The 22,598-nt window shown below is 35.6% G+C and overlaps 2 protein-coding genes across 2 annotated transcripts; one reads left to right on the top strand and one right to left on the bottom strand.

Annotated features, from left to right (window-relative positions):
• Positions 1-2,788: 2,788 nt before the first annotated feature.
• On the top strand, positions 2,789-12,877 carry LOC109040066 (RISC-loading complex subunit tarbp2). The gene is made up of 2 exons (XM_019055855.2): positions 2,789-3,147; positions 7,315-12,877. Exon 2 carries the CDS (start codon positions 7,315-7,317, stop codon positions 8,983-8,985), a length of 1,671 nt encoding a protein of 556 aa, XP_018911400.2. The 5' UTR covers positions 2,789-3,147; the 3' UTR covers positions 8,986-12,877.
• LOC109040067 (SET and MYND domain containing, class 3) lies at positions 10,611-22,538 on the bottom strand. The gene is made up of 8 exons (XM_019055857.2): positions 22,126-22,538; positions 21,063-21,234; positions 19,835-19,901; positions 19,076-19,203; positions 17,781-17,957; positions 17,217-17,390; positions 15,451-15,740; positions 10,611-14,869 (listed from the first exon to the last, which is right to left on the bottom strand). Exons 1-8 carry the CDS (start codon positions 22,266-22,268, stop codon positions 14,689-14,691), a joined length of 1,332 nt encoding a protein of 443 aa, XP_018911402.1. The 5' UTR covers positions 22,269-22,538; the 3' UTR covers positions 10,611-14,688.
• Between the last annotated feature and the right edge of the window lie 60 nt (positions 22,539-22,598).

Below are 22,598 nucleotides of genomic sequence, written 5' to 3'. Positions count from 1 at the left end.
CTCTGAACTTATTGAGAAGAGCGGAGTACATTGTGGCAATTGTTTCCTATTAGGCTAGTAGAAATCTAACTTGATTCAAACTTCGGTTTTCTTCAAGAGGAGGGAGTTTAATTAAAATTTTAAGATTTCAAAAACATTAACATCTCTTTAACATGCAGTTGAAACTGAAAATTTTCATTGTGTCCACTCTAATTCTATCGGAAAATTCGGAGATTATAGGCATTGCGATGCTTGGTTTCTAGTATTGTCTTTACCATGGTGGCTTGTAACTTCAAGTAAGCATCTTATATGATTAAATTGTAGTTTTTGCCCGCAAAATCACTCTCACATTTGCATCTGACCTAAGATGCTGGCTACTTTAAATGAATACCCAGCACTTTTTCAGTTCCATGAATCTCCTTCGCCAATTGTTTGATTTAATTTGGTGTTCTATTTTTTTTCAATCAGAGCTAAAATAATGAAGATTATACTCAAGTTAAATTTTACCATTTTGACGGAATGCCCTTAATTACCGGATTTGCACTGGTGTTCCAATACTACCCACATGATATAGATTGCTAATGTGCTGAACCACGTATCTCCGTTTGCAACGTTGCCGACACCTGTCATAGTTAATGTTTCCTTCAAAAAACTATTCAACATAACTTCTTGAAAAATTCCTTGATTTTTCCTCACTCTTAGCAGAATATTGTCTATAAATCGCAAGCTGTAAAGTTATCTTCTTTCTCTTTGAAAGAATGAAATTGGAGGGGAAATTTTGAAACATTGCATTGGAGAAACATGTTTCTGCACTTTGGCTGTCGATACGCTATGCTACATCAGAAGAGCACTACCTCACTGCAGTATGGCAAGAGGCTAAGTCTCTCACGCAAACAGGCGGAGGACCAGCATTTGAATGTTTCCTAAAAAAACTATAAAATGTTGCATGCGTCTCTTGTAATGGAGCGACCTAGCAACTTTCTTTTTAGATAGGCATATTTGCAAGTTTTGGTTCAAGCTAAACTGTGACAATGGGAAAAAATTATCAAAGCTTTGATGATCCTATACCCATAGGCGGATCCAGCAATTTGGCAACACTATTTTGCTCCATTTAAACCTATGGAAATGTATCGATTCGTAGAGGAGCCAGGTACCCTGACAAGAATCGATTATTTAACATAGGTTTAAATGGAGGGAATCCGTTGTTGCCAAATTGCTGGATCCGCCCCTCCTATACCCAGACTTTTTTTACTTCCCACAATCATTCCCTTACTTTTGTTTTGATAGACATGCAGTTGTGGCACTGCTGGGTTTTTATTTCTATGGGCACTTGTCTTTTTTACACAAAATAATACCTAAGTATGTATAATACCTATATAGTTCCAAGCGTGTGTATCAAGCATAATGTTAAGACAATGTTAAGACAATATTTAAAAATTGTAAATTTTCCAGATTTTAATGTACCCATCAGTATGGGTTTCATACCCAGAATAATAATACATCTTGAAATGTGGACCCTCTGTTTCCTCTGCTCATATGAGCATTCAAGAAAAATAAAAGTAGGTATCAGTGTGTAGTATTTAAAATCTCAAAGAATCCAACAGGACCTTGAAATGAGTTTTGACTCCTTAATATTGTTACCTATAATTATTCAGTAGCGTGCTTTTTGCTGAATATAGTAAATAATTGTACTCTTTTGAAATTTGGATTTGATGTTTATATGCTGCTCTGCTGGGCGATATAGCTTACCAGAAGAAATGAACACATAATTTTTAAGATAAAAAAAATCTGAGGGGGCCACATAAAGATTTCTAGGTATTATAACTTTTCATGAGGATCAGAATGTTTCTGCTGTAAGTACTAATGGGTGGTCTGAATTAATAGGTAACTTTTTGATATTTTGACTTGTTAAGTCAGGCCCCTGACCAAGTAAATAGGTAAGTGACACCAAATTTAAGACAAGTGAAAAGTTCAAAAATCATTGTGAGGCTGCTTTACTTGAACTTCTGGTCCTAGGTTGATAGATCATCCCATTCACTATCTACTTAGTGTTTAGAGGATTTTCCACAAGTTTCTAGTCAAAAATGAAAGTTATTTTGTAAGTACCATCTGATCATTTTGAGAAAAGTGGGAAGTTTATAAAAATGACGCTGAGGCTCTTTCATTTGCCTGGAGGCATCTCCCTGTTGACAACTTCTGAGCCTAGAGGATCATAATTTTGTACCAAAAAAATTTATGTACATTTTGAAGTAAGTACCTAAACTTTGAATTTTGCAGCTTTTATATTTTCCCCCAATGGTGTATTCTCGCCAATAAAATAAATAGTAAATAGGGCCCGTTTCAGATTACTTTTCTTCTTTTGCTGTATGCACAGGATAGGGAATTAAGTACCTACTTACAACAAAAGTGGAAAAGTAACGTGAAACAGGCTCTACCTAGGTTGGTAAGTATTGGGTTTGAACTTATTATTAGTAATTTCCGACATGAACTTCAATGGCCTTCAAAGGAAAAACTTATGAAATGTTCGAGAGGGGGGGGGGGGGTTCCCAGTGCATTTTTGATGAAGGAGTGGCAAGGCGGATCAAGAAAGCGCCTTGTGGGAGTGGAGTAGGAGTTCGCAGGCATGTAAAACATGTTGCCTACCTAAGTAGATGCATTTGACAAATATCTGCATCTTGAAAGTGGCAGCAGGGATCCATTTTTGTTTACGTCATTCGGGCCACACTGGTAGAAATTGGTGACGTCACCTTTCTTTTTTTATCTTCACTTGACCACATACAACACGGCACGTCACAACAAATTTAATAGTGATAAGCAGAATTGCACTATTGCATCATACCCGAGTGCTGACATCTGTGGCATTCGTAGAGACTTCATACAGGTTGAAACATGAACAGACTTATCTTGGACTCTTGTTGACAGTCGAGTTGAGTGCTGAACATTTACGGAAAGTTAGTGGATTCTTCTAACATCTAGTCCTGCTAGACGTGCTATCTTAACTTTATCTTTATCAGTCAGACGTTTCTTATCTCTTTTTACTGCACCGATACGTAGTATCGAAGTAGTGTATGAAAACTCTTTCATTACATACATATCTATAAATACCTACCTTCTATGTGATCAACATCTTTGCCATCTTTGCAACGCTTAGCCTCCCTTGCAAGCAATGTAAGTACCCACTGAAGGATAATGGATTACTTAGTTTAATTGGTTTAAGTACCTACTGTAAGAAATGTCTGCAAGGGTATGTCTAATATTGGTCTCGGTCGGGCCTCTCCTTCAGAACAGTTCAGCCTGCAATTTTCGTAGTAAGAGGTTCGATTCTATCATTTTAATATCACCTCTTCTCTTCTGATCATGTCAAATCCATCATTTTCCACCCACCTGCTCTGTGCTTTAGAGAGAAAATGTTGATTTGAAAAGAAGTGGGTTTCAGTTGGCCACTGTTCAAGTGATGAGTTACAAGACTAAAATTTTAAAGTGACTGCATGTGAGTCGGATTCTGAAGTTTCGCCAAACCTTCCCTGGAATGAATCGTTTGCGCATCCGGCTTCAGACAAAGATTGATTCATTTCAAGGAAGGGAAACAAAATTTTGTCTCATCTTCCTATTGAGCAGCACTTCCGATTTTTCATGAAACTAAATTATTCAGAATCTGTCGCTGACTGACAGATTAGTTCTCAGTATACAAACCTCAAAATTCTCTAATCGTAAGGAATTACATCTGCAGTCAGTAATGAAGGAGGACCTTGTTGTCAAATTATTTATTAATTATTATTATATTGTATTATATCATATCGACAGTGTAAGTCGGCAATCACATAACTCAGTTTGCGACGTCGCAGACTTCCTGTCACACTTCATTTCTTAAAACGGAAAACTACTCAACGGCAATCATTTAAAACTGCCGCAATTTTTCTTCTCTGTGCTAAGAAAATTCTGCAAAAACCTCAAAGAACGATGTCAATTTGTTCTCCTTTTAAAAATAACATTGTGGTGGAGAATTTCAGACACCGTAAACAAGATATGTGATTGCAGACTTACGTCGTCGATGTATCATATCATCTTAATTTTTTAGAGAATATGATTTGACTCAGATTGGGGGTAGGTCTGTTTGAAACAGGAAAATTCTATGTCTGTACCAAAAACAAAGAGCCCTCATTTTTAAAAAACGATTTCACGAGACATTGAAAATTCAATTTTTAATGAAGTTTAAGAAATAAAATTTGGACTTTGAACCGTATGAAAGAAGAGACCTTTAAATTGACCAAGGAAAGTGTTACTGCATTTTCTACAGTTTTTCAAATTCATACGCCAGCAAAAAAAGCAAGGTCCCAGCTAGGCTTTTGCCCTGAACTAGATTGAGGCATATCCTGTGCATCTTTTAACTTCAGTCCAAGTATTTCATCATCCTGCAGGCCGATTATGAACGATCGAATTCAGACGGAAATTCTGATCGATTTGGGGACGCTATCGATTTAGAAAAGCATTGCGCTTATGGGCCGGTCAAATCGATAGGACACAAATCGATGCAAAAATGCAGAAATACGGCCCTAAATCGATCAGAATCCCGAAATCGATGGAAATCCAAATCGATGGGTCCGGACCCATCGATTTGGATTTCCATCGATTTCGTGAAAAACCGAGTTTTCCATCGATTTGGGTCACGCTTCACGGGATAGTTTTAAAGATGGCGAATCTCGTGCTAGTCATTGAGAACTACGAAGATGTTGTAAATGAAGAGATAGAGGAGCGAATACGAATTGAGGAGAGAAGAATATTGAGGATATTACCGTGATAAAATTTAAAATTCATAATTAAATTGCCGTGATAAAATTTAAAAATTTCTAAAATGGAGCATACAAAATATGTAAAATTGTGAATGAAGTTAAATAAGTTAAGAAATAATTTTAAAACAACATATACCTACTTCCATCTAACGATAAATTGTCTATGAGCCCCATAAGAACAGAGAAGATTTCTCCATGACAGCAGTTTGAACTTTGGCCTGCTCACTATCCAATAAAGAATTTTAAATTCTGATTTCAACTACTTACACTTAAGAATTAATTAATTTGCCACTTATTTTTTCGCAAGACTATGAAGGAAGTTTGCACAAATATTATAGGGGAAAGAAGAACCCCGAAGAGTATAATATGAGAAGGATTTTAGCTTCATTGAGGCTGGCTCTACTGAAACAATGGGCTGTTGAGTAGAAAGCAACACGGAGATTTTTCATGATTTGCTTTTAAGAGGGGAAAAATATGATGGGAAATGTTCTTGATTTCAACCGCCTCAGCTCTAACATGTAAAAATACATACCCAGCAAGACTGCGGTATCTAGGGAAATGAATCTGAGAGAATAAGAACTTTACACAAAGAAACAGGAAAAGGCGCATAAAAATTTGTAACTGAAACACCGACTTAGATATTTTAATTGGGATGAAAGTGCAGGTATACAAAGAAAAATTTGCATGCAGCATAAAACTGAATGGAAGAGTAAAGATTATTTTGACACCACTATTAAGATTTAAAATATGAGATCTCTTGAAGACAGAATTGTTAAACCTAGCAAACAGTGCTGAAATGAGATGTATCATTTGAAAATTGAGTTCACTGTGCATGGATGGTTATGGAGATGTCCAAGGTTCAAAATAAAAATTGTATGAAACGTATAAAACTACAGCTAGATAGGTACTTACAGAAAATTTTGTTGCTCTTTGCGACATTCTAGTAGATTCAAGTGATGAAAAGGGAGTTGATGAAACTTGGTGGAATTAATGGCTGTTTACAATCAAGTTATAGTCTCCGCAAATCCTTAAAATGTACGATAGAACAAGCGGAAGCCATAATTCTGAGTGACACAGCTATTTAGAATTGGTGAAGTCCATGGTGACTTGCTGCTCTGGCTAGCAAGTGTTTTAAAACATTTTGAGTTGAACACATAACTGAGAACAACTGAGGATAAACTGACCGCTTGCTGCTGTGAGATTGGACTAGTTGAGCTTGTTAAAAGCTGATTATCCTGGACTTTAGTAACTATCAGGACTCTCAGAGCCCCCTCATGATTGCACAGTTATTATTGCTTGATAAATCAATCCATAAAGGGGCAGCATATCAAGATAAATAAACCTCTGGTTAGGCATGCAGTCATGTAGATATTTCTCTATAAGGCTCTCCTATGGGTTCATTGTCAATCATCACTCGGGCCCATCATGGAAACTCTTAGGGACAAAGATGAAAATCAATGACGATTCATTTAATCAGTAAGGAATGGTAAAACTTTCTTCTCAAATAGTTTATGGTATTTTAATACTACATGTGTTTTTGCACTGTTGGACCAATACGCTAGTACTGGTTAGCTACGCTAACCTAATCGCAACCAATGATCCGATGAATTACAGTTGTGATGTTATGCGCAACCAGAGGAATTTGGAAGTGAATTCCTTAAATGGAGAAGTGATATTATAAAATCTTTGACACATGGTACCTGAGGATGTGAGATATAATTACTAATGAAATCACAGATGATAAATGATTTGGAAGCTACCCGAAGAAGGTTATCATAAGTGGCGATGTCTATGATGATCACTCAGTATCCGGCACGAACTAGTTTTCGAAAATTAGAGCACGCACTTGCTAGGGATTACACTACAAATTACGGATGAAATATTAATGACTAAATGTGAATAAGGACCTCGTGTATCACCATTGAATAGCTTTGATCGGTATTCAGAGAGCGAACCAACATCTCGTAGATCCGTCACACACACCACTTTGCGGTTTGCTAACCATTTCTCCAAAGGATAGAATGTGATCCAAATTGACTGCCTTATAATGGAAGTATTGTAATGATCTAATTAGTTCGATAATATCTTCAAAAAGTAAAATAACTGACAAGAAAACACTCATTCACCAAGAGACTAAGAGAGAATGCAGGGATGAGCAGTACATAAACAAACCTTTCCGAATCAACCGTTCATCGCGCGCGCTTTCAAATATTTTGAATATTACCGCGAATATTTAATTTGACGGACTACAAATCATCTTTTGTACACTTTTCATTGTAATTCTTTCTTCATTTTCTTGATTCTTTTCTTATTTATTGGATCTGTTGTCCAAAAAACGGCGCTTCCACTTGGAAGCCATTTTTTTTTTTTTGGAAATCGATCGGAAATCGATCGAAAATCGATAGGCCTTAAAATCTGTCAGAAGCTCCTCAAATCGATCAGAATTCGATCGTTCATAATCGGCTTGCAGGGTCTAGGTAGATTTAAATGTATTCATTAAAATTGTAATTGTAGAATGACATGGTGTCTTTTCCTTTCTTTACAGATGATCAGAACTGGAGAGAAGACCCCAGTATCGCAGCTGCAAGAATACATGGTGAAGAATGGAGGAGTTTTACCGAAATATGAACTTGTTCATTCAGGATCTAGCTGCAAAGTCATGTTTAAATTTAAACTGTGCTATTTACACTTGGAAGTGTTTGGAGAAGGTTTGTCAAAGCAAGAAGCCAAACACAATACAGCAAAGGCTATGCTCATAAAACTTGGGCAATGGAGAGGCAATGTGGAACCAAAGCAACTTCTTGATCCCTCAGAAAGGGCAGCAACTGCCCCATCCTCCTTTATTAATGCTGTTGGGGCTTTGAATGAGTTCTGTGTACAATTCCATCGCCCGACTCCAAATTATATTGTCGTAAAAGAAGAAGGCCCTCCGCACAATAGGGAATTTACGATGAAGTGTACAGTTGGGGACTTATCTGAAGTTTCATCTGCTAACTCGAAACAAGATGCCAAGCATCAGTGTGCCACCAAAATGTTAAAAACATTAAAAAATTTTAAATGTGAAAACTCATTTAATGTGCTAACAGTAAGACAGGAACAAAAGCCACTCCCAGAGAAATTTGATCAAGTGGATCTTCCTGATATCACAGAAAGTTTAAAGCAGACAACGATTTCCTGTCCCTCTTCTTTCAACGCTGTGGGAGCTTTGAATGAGGCATGCGTTAAATACCGTCTTCCATCTCCGGAGTATTTTGTTGTCCTTGAGGAAGGTCCTCCACATGAGAGTGAGATGACAATAATGTGTACAGTTGGGGACATATCTGAAGTGTCATCTGCTCGTACAAAGCAAGATGCCAAGCATCAGTGTGCAATAAAAATGTTAGGCAAAGTTAAAGGTTTATGTCATGATAATTCAATTAGTGCGTTTAGAGAAAAATGTAAGTCTGCTTCAAATAATGTTGAGTCAGTGGAACTTCCTGTTAGTGCAGAAAGAATTAAATCCTCATCATTTCACCCTCCCTCTTCTTTTAATGCTGTAGGAGTTTTGAACGAGCTTTGCGCCAGACATCGTCTGCCAGCTGCTGAATATTGTGTTGTAAAGGAAGAGGGTCCTCCGCACTTACGAGAGTTTACATTGAAATGCACAGTTGGCACTGAATCGGAGGAGGCGTCAGCAAATTCTAAGCAAGAAGCTAAACGTCAATGTGCAGCAAAAATGCTATTAAAGTTGAAAAATTTGCCGTTAAACTTGTTGGATCTGGGAGGAGAGTCGGCACCTAAGCTTTCTGAAGAAGAATTGAAACAAATAATCACTAAATTCAAGGCGTCCAGCTCACTTTTAAAAAATCGCCAACAAAATAGCTCCACTCAACTGCCAATCAAAGATTATCATAATGTGGCAAGGTTAGGGCCGAATGTTAAGTCAGCGGTTATAGATGATTTGTCAGGCACTATTCAGCCTGGGGATTTCTGCAACCTTCAAACACACTTAGAAGATAATTATATGGATGTCTTTCAGGAGCTACTGAAAGAATTGAACTTAAAACATGACTTTATCTTAATTCCACCCCACCATAAATCCAGATGTGCTGCTATAACTCTAAATATAAATTATACAATCCCTGTTTCATTTTTAGGAATTGGTGAGACAATGTCAAAAGCCAAGCAGATAGCTATAATTGACGCAGTAAGTTGGTTGGTCTGCCTCCATACTTAGTGCATTAAAGTGTTCAGAATGTCTCATGTATATTTTTCAAACAAAAATCGTCATTGAATTGAAAATGCCTTGCAAATCCACATCTTGATGCTGAATTTTAAAAACTTACTTTATCTCTTTGAATTTTGTGATTATCTGTTTAAATTCTTCTTTAGAGAGCTGAGGAGCAGACTCCCCTCCCAGATTTATCAGGTTTAAAGGCAAAATAAACCACTCTCAGTTTTTTCTTTTGCATCTCAAAATATCCTCTTAAAATTGTATTTAAAAAGAGATCTTTAAACACGCAAAATAGATACAGTGATTTTTTTAAAGTTTCAGTTATCTGATCAGTTACTGAAGTAATGAAGTTTTCATTTGAAGAAGCTGTGTAAACATTATTCTTTTGATACAACACAGTAAATTCACGGTGTAAGTCTGCAACCTCGTATCTCATTTGCGGTGTTTGAAAATCTCAGCTCTTACTTTTTTTTTTTTAAAGGAGAACGAATCAACATCATTTCTTGAAAGTTCCCGCAGAATTTTCTTCGCACAGAGGAGAAAAATCATGGCACTTTTTAAGAATTGCTGTTGAGTTGTTTATCATTTAAAAAATAAAGTTTGACAATATGTCTGCAATACCGCCAACCGAGATACGTTGTTGCGAACTTAGACCGTTGAAATTATAAAATGATGTCGCTCCATGCAGATTTAGCCTTGACGATCTTGAAGTAACTCTGCTCTCAGCCCTTGCTAGGGCCTAAACTTTTGTTGGGGATTTTTGTTTTTCATATTTTATTTCAAATTTAAGGTATTACCCTAAAAGAGTTAAATATTTTTATGATTATTCCCTGGAGGAAGGTAGTCACTTTTCCAAGAGAGAGCACCTTAATAGCAAGCATGTAGTATTCTTTGAAAGGTGGTTGATGCAGCCACACTAACTTCCCTCTTTAGTTGGGTGCTATTATTTCGTCTCTTTTTTGTTTGTACAGGTATAATTGATCCTTCTCTCGAAGTTTTCATTAAATTCAAATTCTTCATAAAATTTGACTCTTCCACTATTTCAGTCAATTTTGGCTAGCTATTTCATATCAATTTCTTAACAAATAAGATAGGAGCGAAATTACCTAAGTTTTTTTTCATTATTGTGTGCATTATTCAGTCATTATTGATTCTCAGATTTACGGCTGAGAAGTTGAAACAACCGCAGCCTCTGGAAGGATTGAGTTTTAGCCTCATTGCCAAAAATGTGTAACCTTTAAAATTTTAGCTATAGTCGTATCTTCCACGCATTTTTTTGTTTTTTGTCTGCTTTACTAACAATTCATGCAGACTGGTGGTCTACCGTGCTGAGGGGAAACGCTGCACAAACCCTCAGACGTTGCCAAATTGCCTTTGAAAAATCACACATTTGCGGGGAAACCTGTCAATATTTTTCTTCGTGTTTTTCATAAAATTTTGCTCGTAATTTGATATAAAGTGCCTGAAAATTTCAAGGAAAACTACTCATAACTTTCCTTTAAAAATTATATTTTCTGAGAGGCATTCTGCCAATACTCGAATGCTCTTATGACGTTTTTCCTCAGCTCGGCAGTTTATTATGGACTAATAAGAAGGGGGAGATTCTTGTAATTTACAAACTTTAGGGCAGTGTCATTTTTTTTAAATTATGTTAAGTCTGATATAATTGTGGCTTTTAAAATTTCCGTCTGTTTGCCTATCCAATAAGTTATTTTGTTTATTGCTTTTTCATTAAGTTTTTGTCTATTGTTTTTTCATTTAGTTTTTCATCTATTTCTTGTCTGCACGGGGTCTTTGTCCTGTAAATGTGAACCAGTTACATATGCTAAGATTAAAATTACTTTGTGAGGGCTGCATGTACCCAATTGAATTTATGAAAATGGAAACACACAGACTCGAAAAATACAAAAGTTCAGGACCTTAAAAAAAACTGCGAGTTGGTGTGTTTTGTTAAGATTCAACTCGCAATTTTCCATTCAATTATTTTGTTTGCAGTAATTCTAGGAAGGGTATTCATTTGTGTGATCATGAAGTGTATCTTTAAACACAGAGCAAAAGAATCATGAGCTAAGTATCTTATGGTACTAATATTTTTATCTTTTTAGTGTAACAACCCCTCCACTTCCCAATTAGGTACTTAACAGTTGACACAATTTAATTAATCTCTTCATTGTTATATTTTTTCCTCATCGTAACTTGGGAAGTGAACACCATACTCTGAGTAGGGACAAATTTTACACCATCTGACACACTTGAAAGTTTGGCATATATCAAGAGTCATTCTTCATTCTAAAAACGTCCAAGAACCAAAATAGTCTGTAAGTTTTAAGTATTCCCAAAACAGTGACAGTGAAGTTTACAGTTCAATTAATTTACCTATGATTTTTGAATTTATCATTCTTTTTGCAAAATTAATTTTACACAAATTTTATTGAGATTGTCGAATGTATGTTCACTATCAAAGTCAGGTGCATGCTTCCTACAAATGTCATTTAACTCGTCTTTGAAATTACACTGTGCTTTTTTTACTCGATTTCTTCTCAGCGTAACTCTTTTTGACAAAGAACTCAGCATGCATCCATCCATCATATGTAGATTTATGTAAAGCATGTCTGTTTAAATTACGAAAAATTGTGCCTTTCGATTAAATCTCATCGGCCCTATGTCATTTGTTGTACTTTCACAGATTTTTCTGCCTATTTTTTCGAGTGCTACTTCAGTTCATGTAATGTCTGTGATTTTTTAGGATTCATGATCACTATTCCGTCATGCTAAGGAAGAACGACATATTCTAGAGTTGGTAAATTTTCTTTAGTAAAAAGTTTATTTATGAGGAGAGTTTTTAATATTTTTTCATGAAATTTTCAGATATTTAGCCCGACTGTGATAAAAATTTTCTGAAAAGTTGGAGGAAAAATATTGACAGATTTCCTTAAAAATTCGTATCTCATCAAAGGAAATTTGGCAACGTTCGAACACTCATACAGCATTCTTTCTTTGCATGACAGAAAAAATATTGTTCCTTCATTGAAGTGCTCTGTCTTCCTAACGTCAGAGTTTCTTCAGACTGAATTATTATAACTGTATTTTTGTAGGTATTTTAAATTTTTGTAGCATTAATTTCTTTTTTTATTTATGATACATTATAGTATTATTTAAATCTCATGCTCTTACTCATCAATTTCCTGAACAAGTAGCTCTTACTGACATTCGTATGCAAGACGATGCATTTATTTTTTTATTCCAGCCTATGTTACAGAATTTTTTGCGATTGCAATGAATTTGAGGGGGGGGGGGGGGGACAGGGCTTGGTGTGTTCTGGAGTCTAGGGCATAATATCTAAGCAAGTGATATGAGTAACTATTATCAAAATGATGATTGTATCGCAACCAATCTCCAGTTACTGTTAACTTTTAAAGAGACCAAATTACAACGTTGCTTTATATTTAAGTCGCCATTTGCCACTTGGCGAAGTTGTATTAATGATACACGTGCTATGTAGTCTCATGGTGAAAGAGCAACATGCGATTAGCATTCAGTGCCTTGCTTAGTACACTTCACAATTACTGTGAAAAATTAAAGAAAAAGAAACTAGGGAAGGATGATAATGAGGAATAATTCAAAGTTACATAAGTATTTTTTGCCATGCTGAAGGAATTGTAAATTTACGATTTAAGTTTATAAAACTCTTTATGCATGATTACAAAGTACAATTCAAAATTTTTTATATATTATCAGTGATTTGTACCTTCTTCTTTTTGTTACCTACTTTGAGTCGTGATTATTGATGTTTTTCAACATCTTTTCTCATTCTGATTTTGATTTCTATGTTATATAACTTGATATTTTATTTTGTTCAAGGCCGTTGCCGAATAAATTTTTAATTCTTTTATTACTTACTCTTACTTTTTTTTGATGACACATAGGTGCGTCTAATCTCCCTCTTTCTCCTCTACCAATAGGATGCATTATAATGCGAAAGAAGTTGATCTGCATTAAAATATTTTCATCACATTTCATTTCCCTGAGGGATGACTTATCATCAGTATTGTATGAAATTTCATGTGATTTTTCTGAGAGTATCCCCAAAAAATTTCATTTAAAAATATCGAATGAAATTTTAGAAATAAGAAAAGTCAGGAGAAAAAAATCAAATGTTGGGATAAATTTTGAAACATTGAAAGGGTTTATTTCTAGTTTCATCACTGCTACACTTCCTGTTTGTGGAAAGCAGTAGCCATAATACAGGCAAAGACCAATCATCATTATTTCAATACAGTGTGTGGCGTCAGTTTAAAATTGCTTCGTACAATCATACAAATATTAAATCACAAATTCTACATCGTTTAAATAACTCCATTGATATGGCGACGATAAGTGCCAGAATCATGAAAAACGAAATTTAGTTGAAAGCCTGATGTTTCTGTGACGACCAAAAAACTTCACCCATGGAGGTCAAAATGTTTGATTTTCTATTTCCAACGCCAGTCATTGTTAAAAACCCTTGAAGTAGTCGGGTCGAAATTTCAAGGCAAAGTGATACCTATGATTTGAAATAAATCATACTTAAACTCAGGAAGGATGCTAACCCTATCTTGGCTGCAGCGTTATCAGCCGTTCGCTTCTAAGCAAAAAGCTGAAAAAGTCATATTGTTATGAATGATGCCAATTATTTCCCTGTGATCGTAGAGTTGAAAGGTACATTAAAAGACAAAGAGGGGAAGAAAAAGAAAAGAAAACAAACACAGCCTAATTACTGTAAGTAAAGGAATGGTGGAGCAGTACTTGATCATTACTGTTCGGGAAAATTTAGAGGTTTTGGCTTTGATTTCCCTTCACTTTGGTGAGGATCCCATATACTATTTTATCCTCATAATAAATTCATGTTGAGTAAAAAATTCTGAGGATATACAAGCAAACTTTCCGTTATTTTAGATCCAGAGATAGATTGTTCTTGTTGGAATTGTGTCGAAATTCTAATTGCATTTTTCTGAAATCCGCTACTTTTTTATGGCAATATTAATTTATTGAGTTTATGGGTGTTCTGGTGCCAACACAACATGCATAATTGTACAACCATCATGAGCCATGCCCTGAAGTAGAATATCAATCTACTTTTTCCACTTATTCTCGTTATTTTTCACCTTGCCTCACTATGCCACACAGTACGAGGAGCGCAAAGAAAGTAAAGTAATACCATTTCTTAAGAGGCGCAAGATCAAAACAATCAGCAATGGCAGGTCCAAGGAGAGACTATGGTGGCATGGCCATCCCTTCAGGTCAAAAAAAGGATAAAGGAAATACGAAAAGGAGAAAGGGTGGAGAGAAATAGACAGTAAAAATAGCAAATCTTTAAAGGATTTAAGACCAGACCAGCCCCTAATTTTGATTTTTTAGATGTTATTTTTCCTGGGTTTTTGTTCCCTGAAAACATTTAACTCTCCTGCCTTCTCACCTTATGCTGCTAGTTGAAACCTCAGAAATATTTAAAAGAAGTGAAATCAGTAAATTGTCAACACTCTAATATTGCACAAGTCTTGAACTGAAACGTGCTTCATATATCGGAGGGATTCTTCTTGCGAAATTTTCTGGGGCTGTTCTCCTACTCCACTCTGGAGGGTGGCCCTCAGATTACCCATACAGTTTCCACTGAACATTACCTAAAGGCCACTCTGCCACAATCTGCCACAGACCATCCGAGGCATTTCAATCATCCAGACCTTGAAGGTGATAAGTGAGAATGCTTTCGTTGTTTGTCAGTTTCAAAATTTTGATGGCTTCCTGAAAATGTTTCACCGCCATCTTCTTGTTGTTCAGCGATATATACAGGTTTGACAACTTCATGAGATGGATTCCCAATATTGGATTTAGTGCACCATAGTAATGCCTGAAAAAGGTGTAATACAATTTTAAAGGCTGGAATGCCGCAAGGGTCGTTCATAACGAGAGAGTAAACCATTGCCCCACTTCTGATTTACGAATAATTAAAATTCTTCTTTCCTAATGTTTCCATCACTCCTTAGTTCAAAATATTCATGATAAACCAAACCTTATGATTAGGAATCCTCTCTTTCCGTCAAAGACAACCTAGATTACAGAAGTGATCACTGGATGGGGATTATTATTTAAGTAAATTACGTGATAAAAAAAACACACAAGTTTTTAGCATATATGCTCGAAATCACAGTGCTTTCTTGGTTGAGATTTTAAACTCAAGCCAAGAAAAAAAAAATCATTAAATCGGAAAAATAACTTGATTAACTAGGTTTTGGAACCTTTTGAGAAGCTTTAAAGTTCTGACGGTAAAACCTCATATCACTCTCAATGTACTAAAGCTGGAGCTAAGAATCTTTTGACTTGGAGCTTTAGAACTCCGTTCCTTTATTTAGGGTAAGCATGGTGCCATTCCGGGTATTTTTGAAGAGCCCTTGCAGCAAAATCAAAATATCCAACTAGAAGATAACATACCTGAAGCCACTGACAAGCTGTGACCCATATTCCGCAGCACCTTTCCAGTTTTCAGTTTTGATAGCCTCTTCACATGCAAGGTCAAGTAGCTTGACATAGTAATAATTTAGAGGGTGAGCGAGTGTCGCTATTTTTTGACACCACTTGTCAACGTCAGAATTCACAATGACTGATGATTTATTTGCTAGTTTTTCTTCTATTGCCAATACAAATTTTTTGTACTTTTTCACTTTGTCATTTCTAATGGGCTGGTTGCAGTCCTTGCAAGCAAATTCAGAGGCATCTGAATTCTGGAAACATTATAAAAAAAAATTAGGTGAGAGGATGCAATGACAAATACCTGATGTAATCAAACTTCATACAAAAAGCACAATTGAATGCATTTATACAAATAGAGTCCAACCACATTAGAAGATTCAAAGAAGAACCTTACACACTTATTTAAAAGCCGCTTTCACAGTGCTCTCTGACATTCTGCGACACATAGCCACCAAAGTCTCTATAAAGCCCTTCAGGAAGTTGGCATTCCCTCATTTCTTGCAAAACTCCCAGCTACCAAATTTTTAATGGACGAACCTCAGGGAACCTTAGAAACGTACGAAGAACCTTAAATCAGGCCAAAAATACAAGGAACTACATCCATGGCATGCCTTAAGATATCTCCTGCTGTTTTCGATACTGAAGTTTAATTGATCATACACCTTAATCCATCCAAATATCACTAAGTAAAGTTTATCTGATTGTTTTGCGTCAGAGAGGATGATAGAAATATTTTTCCAAGTGTCTAATAGGGCTATTTCCACCTAATCTGTGCTGTTAAAGTTAGAAATGACCTTAGTTTTTTTTCAGCATTTACCAGTATTTCAAATCATCAATTTTTTCAGCACAAGAAACTCTCCCTACTTTGAAAAAATTGATTTTCCTGGCTGTTGGAAAAAACCAAGGAAATTTATTGGATGGAAAAAGTACCATAAGACACCTGAAAAGAAATTTGTTTCCATCTTTCCCGATGCAAAATGATCGGACGAGCTTAAAATAGTGGTATAAAAATGGATTATGGCATTTAAATGGAAGGAACTTAGTTATCAAAATCAGCAGGGAATATTCTCAGGCCTGTCATGGATCTAATCTTCAATAATCTGGGCTGCTAAATCCAAAAATATCTTTGTTCTTATTCATATTAGCAAAGATTTTCCATTTCCCCCGAAAAACTCAATTTTGGGAGAAATCCTATTTTCCAGGCAAAATTGAACCAATCAAAAATAACGTGGTCCTTTCATGAAATAGGCACCGTAAATCAACCTAGAATCAATACTTCATTTTTCAGCAAAATTAAAAAAAAGTTTATTGACCAAAGTTATGGATTAGATCCTTATGAGGTATTCTATTTTTACGGCTTTTTAAGTTCCTTCAAGTGCATAACCTTCAGGTTATAAGAATTATTTATTAATTGGATTACCCGACTGCCTCATAATCAGAAGATTACTGAACATTAGAGCAGAAATGTTAAACATAAGATTCTATTCATTACCTAATTATTTTTTTGCGCTTGCTAATAGAGACTGTTGCTAATGATGTATTGCTTTTGAAAAACTCTGATGATGGATCTCAAAGATCCAAAAAACATACGTGAATAAAATAATTTTTGAAAATCCTGCATCTAGACTTTAGCCTAGCAATATTGTAGATTAAAATAATCAGAGGATCTACCTTAAGCATTTAACAAGAGGACATAGAAAGGAGAAAGAACAAAAATATTGCCTTACATTCATGTAGACAGGACCTCCACAATTTGCAGATTGACATAACATTGATGTCTCAAGATTTTGCAAGTCAAAATCCAGACATCGAGGACATTTACAATCAAAGTAGTAGTATTTACTCAGTTCAGCTTGCCGCTTGCTTGTCAGACTCAGTAAGTCCTCGTAGCTAATTTGTACCTGTGAAAAATTATTTGTCTGATAAAGAAAAAGAAAAAATACTAGTTTACTTGTATTGTACTAGTTTAGTGGGAACGCAACATAAAGCGGCTGGCTCATGCTTGCTTTTTGACATCTTCAAAATTCATGAAATGGGAGTGAAACATTTTGAGTTCATGATGTAAGATGAAGCAGATTTTGACAATTTTTAAATTATTGGATCAGTTTTTAGGGGTGTTGTTTGGATACCTTCCTGGTTCTATCTTGAGCTGAATTTTTTGCCTCTCTCCAAAGAGCAGTGGCGATTTTGCAAATCAACAAAACTGTTTTTCCTCCATTTAGATCTATTAAAAGTATTGGTTTTGGGTGACGCTAAATGCCTCACCAAGAATCGCGATTAAAGCACCGTACCTTGGACCACTCAAAATGGTTTATATCTTCTGTTGAGATAACATACAAGGTAGTCCCTTTGAACACAGTTACAGCATTAGGCTTGCAAGAATGGTCGAGGATGGATCCGCCAAGATAGATTCCAGATCCTATACACTGCATGTCTGGATCTAATATTGAGAAACTATTGATGCACATCTGTGGAGAAGAAGAATAATTAGTGAATGCCATGAAGGATAGAAAAACTCGGGTATTAAACATCAACAATAATGGTTGGTGAAATTAAGCCTTCATTCACGATAAACACTGGATCACTCAAACTCCAGTTCATTTTAATTTCAGAATATCCGCGCTCCGGATTAGATAAATCAATTTTTGGGAAAAGTTTAATTTACACTTTACAATCTGTTTTCTTAAGCAATGGGCCTATTGGAAACTTTTGCTAGAGCAATAATGAGAGTTGTTCCTTATAGATAATGTCTCAAAAATCACAATGAGTGCATCAGTAAACTCTGAAATGCACTCCTAACTTCACAATTTACGTAAGAAATTTACGTTTTTTTAAGCTTTCCGCTTCAAAAAGGATATTACAGTGAAGGTGAACATTTTGTTAGAGCAGTCGTTCCACTCTATCCCTCAAAATGGCTGACGCTTCCGTGCGCAAGTTGAGGAGAGCACAGGGTCAATCAAGGTGGATATCTATGAACACAGGAAAAATGGGAATGTAAACACGCCGATTGTTATCAGGTGGTTAGAATCATCGTCTCGGCACATGTCTTTTGGCGGATTGGTGTCGGCTTAGTTGAATATTGCGTGGTATCCTTGTGAGTAGGGGTTCGATGGAATGACTCCTCTAACAAAAAGTTCACCTGTGCCGTGGTATCGTTTTTGAAGCGGGAAGCTCGAAAAGACGCAAATTGTTTGTGCAAATTGTGAAGTAAGGAGTGCATTTCAGACTTTGTAAATACGCTCATTGTGATTTTTGAGACATTTTCTATGAGTAACAACTCTTATTTTTGCTCTGGGAAAAGTTTGCAACAGGCCCATTAGGTACTACATAATTACATTTGAGTAGGTATCTTTTACAATGTTTTCACAAAATCCTCCCGGCCAGAGATTTCCAAAAGTTGTGACTTTTGAGAGATCAATTCTCAAATCACTTATTAAAAAAATGCAAGTGACACACCTGCTCGGCTAGTTAAAATTTAATTACTACATACTCTTGCAGACAGTCATGAAAATGTTTTGGTCAAGCAGAAAAGTGCTCAAAGTTTAACCTTTGACCATGACATGCATATAAAAAATTTAAGTGTTACCTTTCCATAAAGTTTAACTAATTCTTCAAATCTTGGAACGTTTTTTTGGCCTAAGTATCTATGTAAAACTGCTGATAATAGAGCAATATGTTCCATTCTAGATTTATCTTTTCTGATTTCTTCTTCGTCTGGAAATAATACATAGGAAAATCAAAATTAAATCGATGAAATTGATACTTCAATATGGTCAAATTTGAAAAAAAATTAATTTTTAATTGAGATGGAGTTGAGTGCAAACTGATTTAATACGTGCACAACTTAGAATCACCTCCCTGTAATGCCTAAATATGTGATTTATTCCTGAGCGAAGTGCAGGAGGGAAACAGTATTGTTTGACTGGACTATATCGACGGTGAAAGTCGGCAATCACATAACTCGTTTTGCGACGTCGCAGACTTCCTGTCATACTTTATTTTTTAAATGGAAAACTACTCAACGGCGATTCTTTAAAACTGTCATGATTTTTCTTCTTAATGCGAAGAAAATTCTGCAAAAACTTCAAGAAATAATATCAATTTGTTCTCCTTAAAAAAAATGACGTAGAGGCAGAGATTTTCAGACACCGCAAACGAGTTATGTGATTGCCGACTTTCACCGTCGATATGCAAAGTAAGTTGGTGGGAATTTGATGACAAGCTAAGTAATCATCGAAGAAATGAGCCAAAAAAAATATCGATTCAGCAACCAACTCACAAGTGGCGATTTAAGTCTTTAATTTTAGAGACCATCTACGCAAAAAAGAAATTATCTATTACTTACGAGATTGGAGGTCATCGAACTTTCTGTAGTCTTTTTCCGTGTAATAACTTTTTTCATCAGGATTTCTCTGGAAAAGTAACAAAAACTATGAATCAAAGCAAAAGGTTTTTTTTTTTTTTTTTTTTTTTTCTGTCCTGGAACTTACAAATGTATTGTGTTTGTTATACTGAAAGGTTAAAATCTCAATTACGTCCATTGGACGAATTTACAAAACAAACTTCTATTAGCTGCTACTTAAATTTCTAATATGGATGGATATGTTTTATATTGGTTTGTACATCTGATCTGAAATTGTTTTAAAAGTGGATGCTTTCCTGGTAAAATGTAAAACTTTTGGGGAAAAAAGGCTTGAGCCTGATCTGTTTTTACATACCTTTATATAATTAAATAGGTATGTCTGATTTTTGAGAAATCAAATCTTCCTTACAATGTAAGATATTTTAACTAGACCTGTGGCACTCTTTAGAGCAATATCAGAGCATATCAGAGAAATATGGGTGAAGCAGGTTTTTTTCTTTTTGCTACCTACTATAAATTCTAGCAATAACATGAATCACACAATAGTATATTCTTAGTATTTAGATAAACCACATTTTCTGAAATTATTAGTTTTTTCAAACATCTACTGATTCCAGAAAAAGAGCAGGTATGTACTCCACATATTCTGTCTACTCTGCAGAATGTTCTTTGTTAAGTCAGTGTATCGTGAGTTTATATATTAATCCTCTTTATATATAAATTCTATCGGCAAGATATGAAAATTATTTGAAAGGGCAAACTCTAGCATTTTGATAAATTCAAAGACAGAGATGGTTTTTTACATTTTAGCCAGCAAGAAAATACCTTCCTGTTTTTAAAGTTCTGCACGTGAAAAACAGGAATCTTTGGGGGTAAGAATCATGTTGAAGTCCCTTCTTTTTGTTATACAACTTGGATATGAGGACTCATTGATAAATATGACTGATTGTGAGTTAAAAAGCTAAAAATATTTACAAAGTGGACGGAAAGAAGGAGGCAATACAAATTTTCACATTTTGCTGGAGAGTTGTTCAAGGTTCAAGAACCAATAAATTCCTGAGAAGAGAAAAATCAAGGTTTTTTCTCAGTGTGTTAATATTTGCAGTAATGTTTAGTTGGCTCAGGGGAAGAACATGTGTAACGACTTAAGTGAAAATCCATCCTACTGATAAGAGGACTTACTTTAGGATAGGTACCAGACGATACAAACCTCTAGACTAAAAATGATTCTTGATAAAAAGAAAGCTGCATCTGGCAAAATCTGAGGTTTAATTTTGAATAACAGAGGACACTCTTTTCTGTGAATCTTCCATCCTTGCTTTTGACATTCTCGGCTGCAGTAGAATAAAGTTTGACAACCAGAGCATTTCTTGACTTGTTTTCTGAAAAAAATGACCAAGAAAAACCCTTTACTTAATTGACTTCCATGGTTGTTGCACTTTTTTAAAAAAAAGGTGTCAACTATAAATTTTTGGGACTTGGTCATAAAAGTTATTGAAAGTAGGTATCTTTCCTCAAGAATAAACTTATCAAGAAAAATTCAATTTTGGAGGACAGATACACTGATTGTGAGTACCTAATCATGGAAGGATTTGCTGAACATTTCAGTTCAAGGTTCATCGTTTCCGGAGTTGTGTATTTTTCTTTTGGCTTGTTACTTACTACTGTGACTACCTTTTATTCTCCGTGTGAAATAATCTGTTTTGCCTCTTTCCGTGATAGCCATAACTTAGAAGTGTATTTAAACAGGTTCCTCTTTAGGCTGAATGTATATGGACCGCGTTTAGCAGAAGGGAACCAAGCCACATCAGCTATTCTCAAATTAAAGGAGCAATTCAATTTTTTACAAGAGAACGTTTATGCAAATTCCTCTAGAAATTCTGAGGAATTTACTTCCTGCTAAGCCGAAAAGTCATCAAAATTTGCACAAAAATCCGCACAACCGTTTTCATGAAAAAATTAAATTGCCTGATTAAATCTGGCAATAGCTGATGTGGCTCAGTTCCTTTCCATTTACCCATTTGCGTTCAGACGAAATGCAATGCTGCTTGTCAGACCGCCTGATGTGCAGCTTGACAGACTGCTCAACGGGCACTCCATCGCAGTGCTCCCTATTGTCACTAAAGAGCATGTTTGGAAGAGGGCTCATCAAATAGCCCGTCAAGACGAACACCCGGCAGTCCAACAAGCATAAGAAATGAAAATTTCCTATGACTGTGATTTCTGAGATTGAAGCACAAGTGTAAATATAAGATTTTCTTCCTTGAAATTACCTCTGAAAACAGTTATCACAAATTTCAGATAATAAACTAGACTTGAGGGCATACGCAAACGGCTTTTCGACGAGCAGTCTGGACCCAGTCAACTTGAACCCAGATTCTGTCTTGGTGAGTTTTTTCTCATCATCTTCTGACATATTTGCAATGAGTACTTGACGAAAAAATAGGTAAATTTACAGATAATTTGAAGAAGCAAGATAAAGTTCACACGGCAATATCCGTCCAGTCCAACAAGATGCGTATGAGAAAACTTAATCCCAGTGAACTGATGTAAAGTATAACATGTGAGAAACAAATTTGAAAAAAAATGGTGAAAGTGTTAAAGCAGTGATAAAGACACAGGAAAGGAAAATATCGAAAGATCTATCAAAATAAAATTTGGCTAGTCTATGTTTAGACTGATGTGATAGGTGATAACAGCACGAGAAAATTTGTCAGCGTGATTGTTTTTGTATCAAGTTGCTATT

Source organism: Bemisia tabaci, chromosome 2, assembly GCF_918797505.1.
Source record: "Bemisia tabaci chromosome 2, PGI_BMITA_v3".
NCBI classification, from domain to species: domain Eukaryota; kingdom Metazoa; phylum Arthropoda; class Insecta; order Hemiptera; family Aleyrodidae; genus Bemisia; species Bemisia tabaci.
Note: the sequence above shows the minus strand (reverse complement) of the source record. Positions and strands in the feature narration are given on the sequence as shown.

Coding starts and splice junctions, on each gene's coding strand:
- LOC109040066 (XM_019055855.2), top strand. CDS start 7,315: ATGATCAGAACTGGAGAGAAGACCCCAGTATCGCAGCTGCAAGAATAC.
- LOC109040067 (XM_019055857.2), bottom strand. CDS start 22,268: ATGTCAGAAGATGATGAGAAAAAACTCACCAAGACAGAATCTGGGTTC. Junction 21,235..22,125: donor TGTGATAACTGTTTTCAGAG/GTAATTTCAAGG, acceptor CATTTTTTTCAG/AAAACAAGTCAAGAAATGCT. Junction 19,902..21,062: donor GAATCATTTTTAGTCTAGAG/GTTTGTATCGTC, acceptor TTACTTTTCCAG/AGAAATCCTGATGAAAAAAG.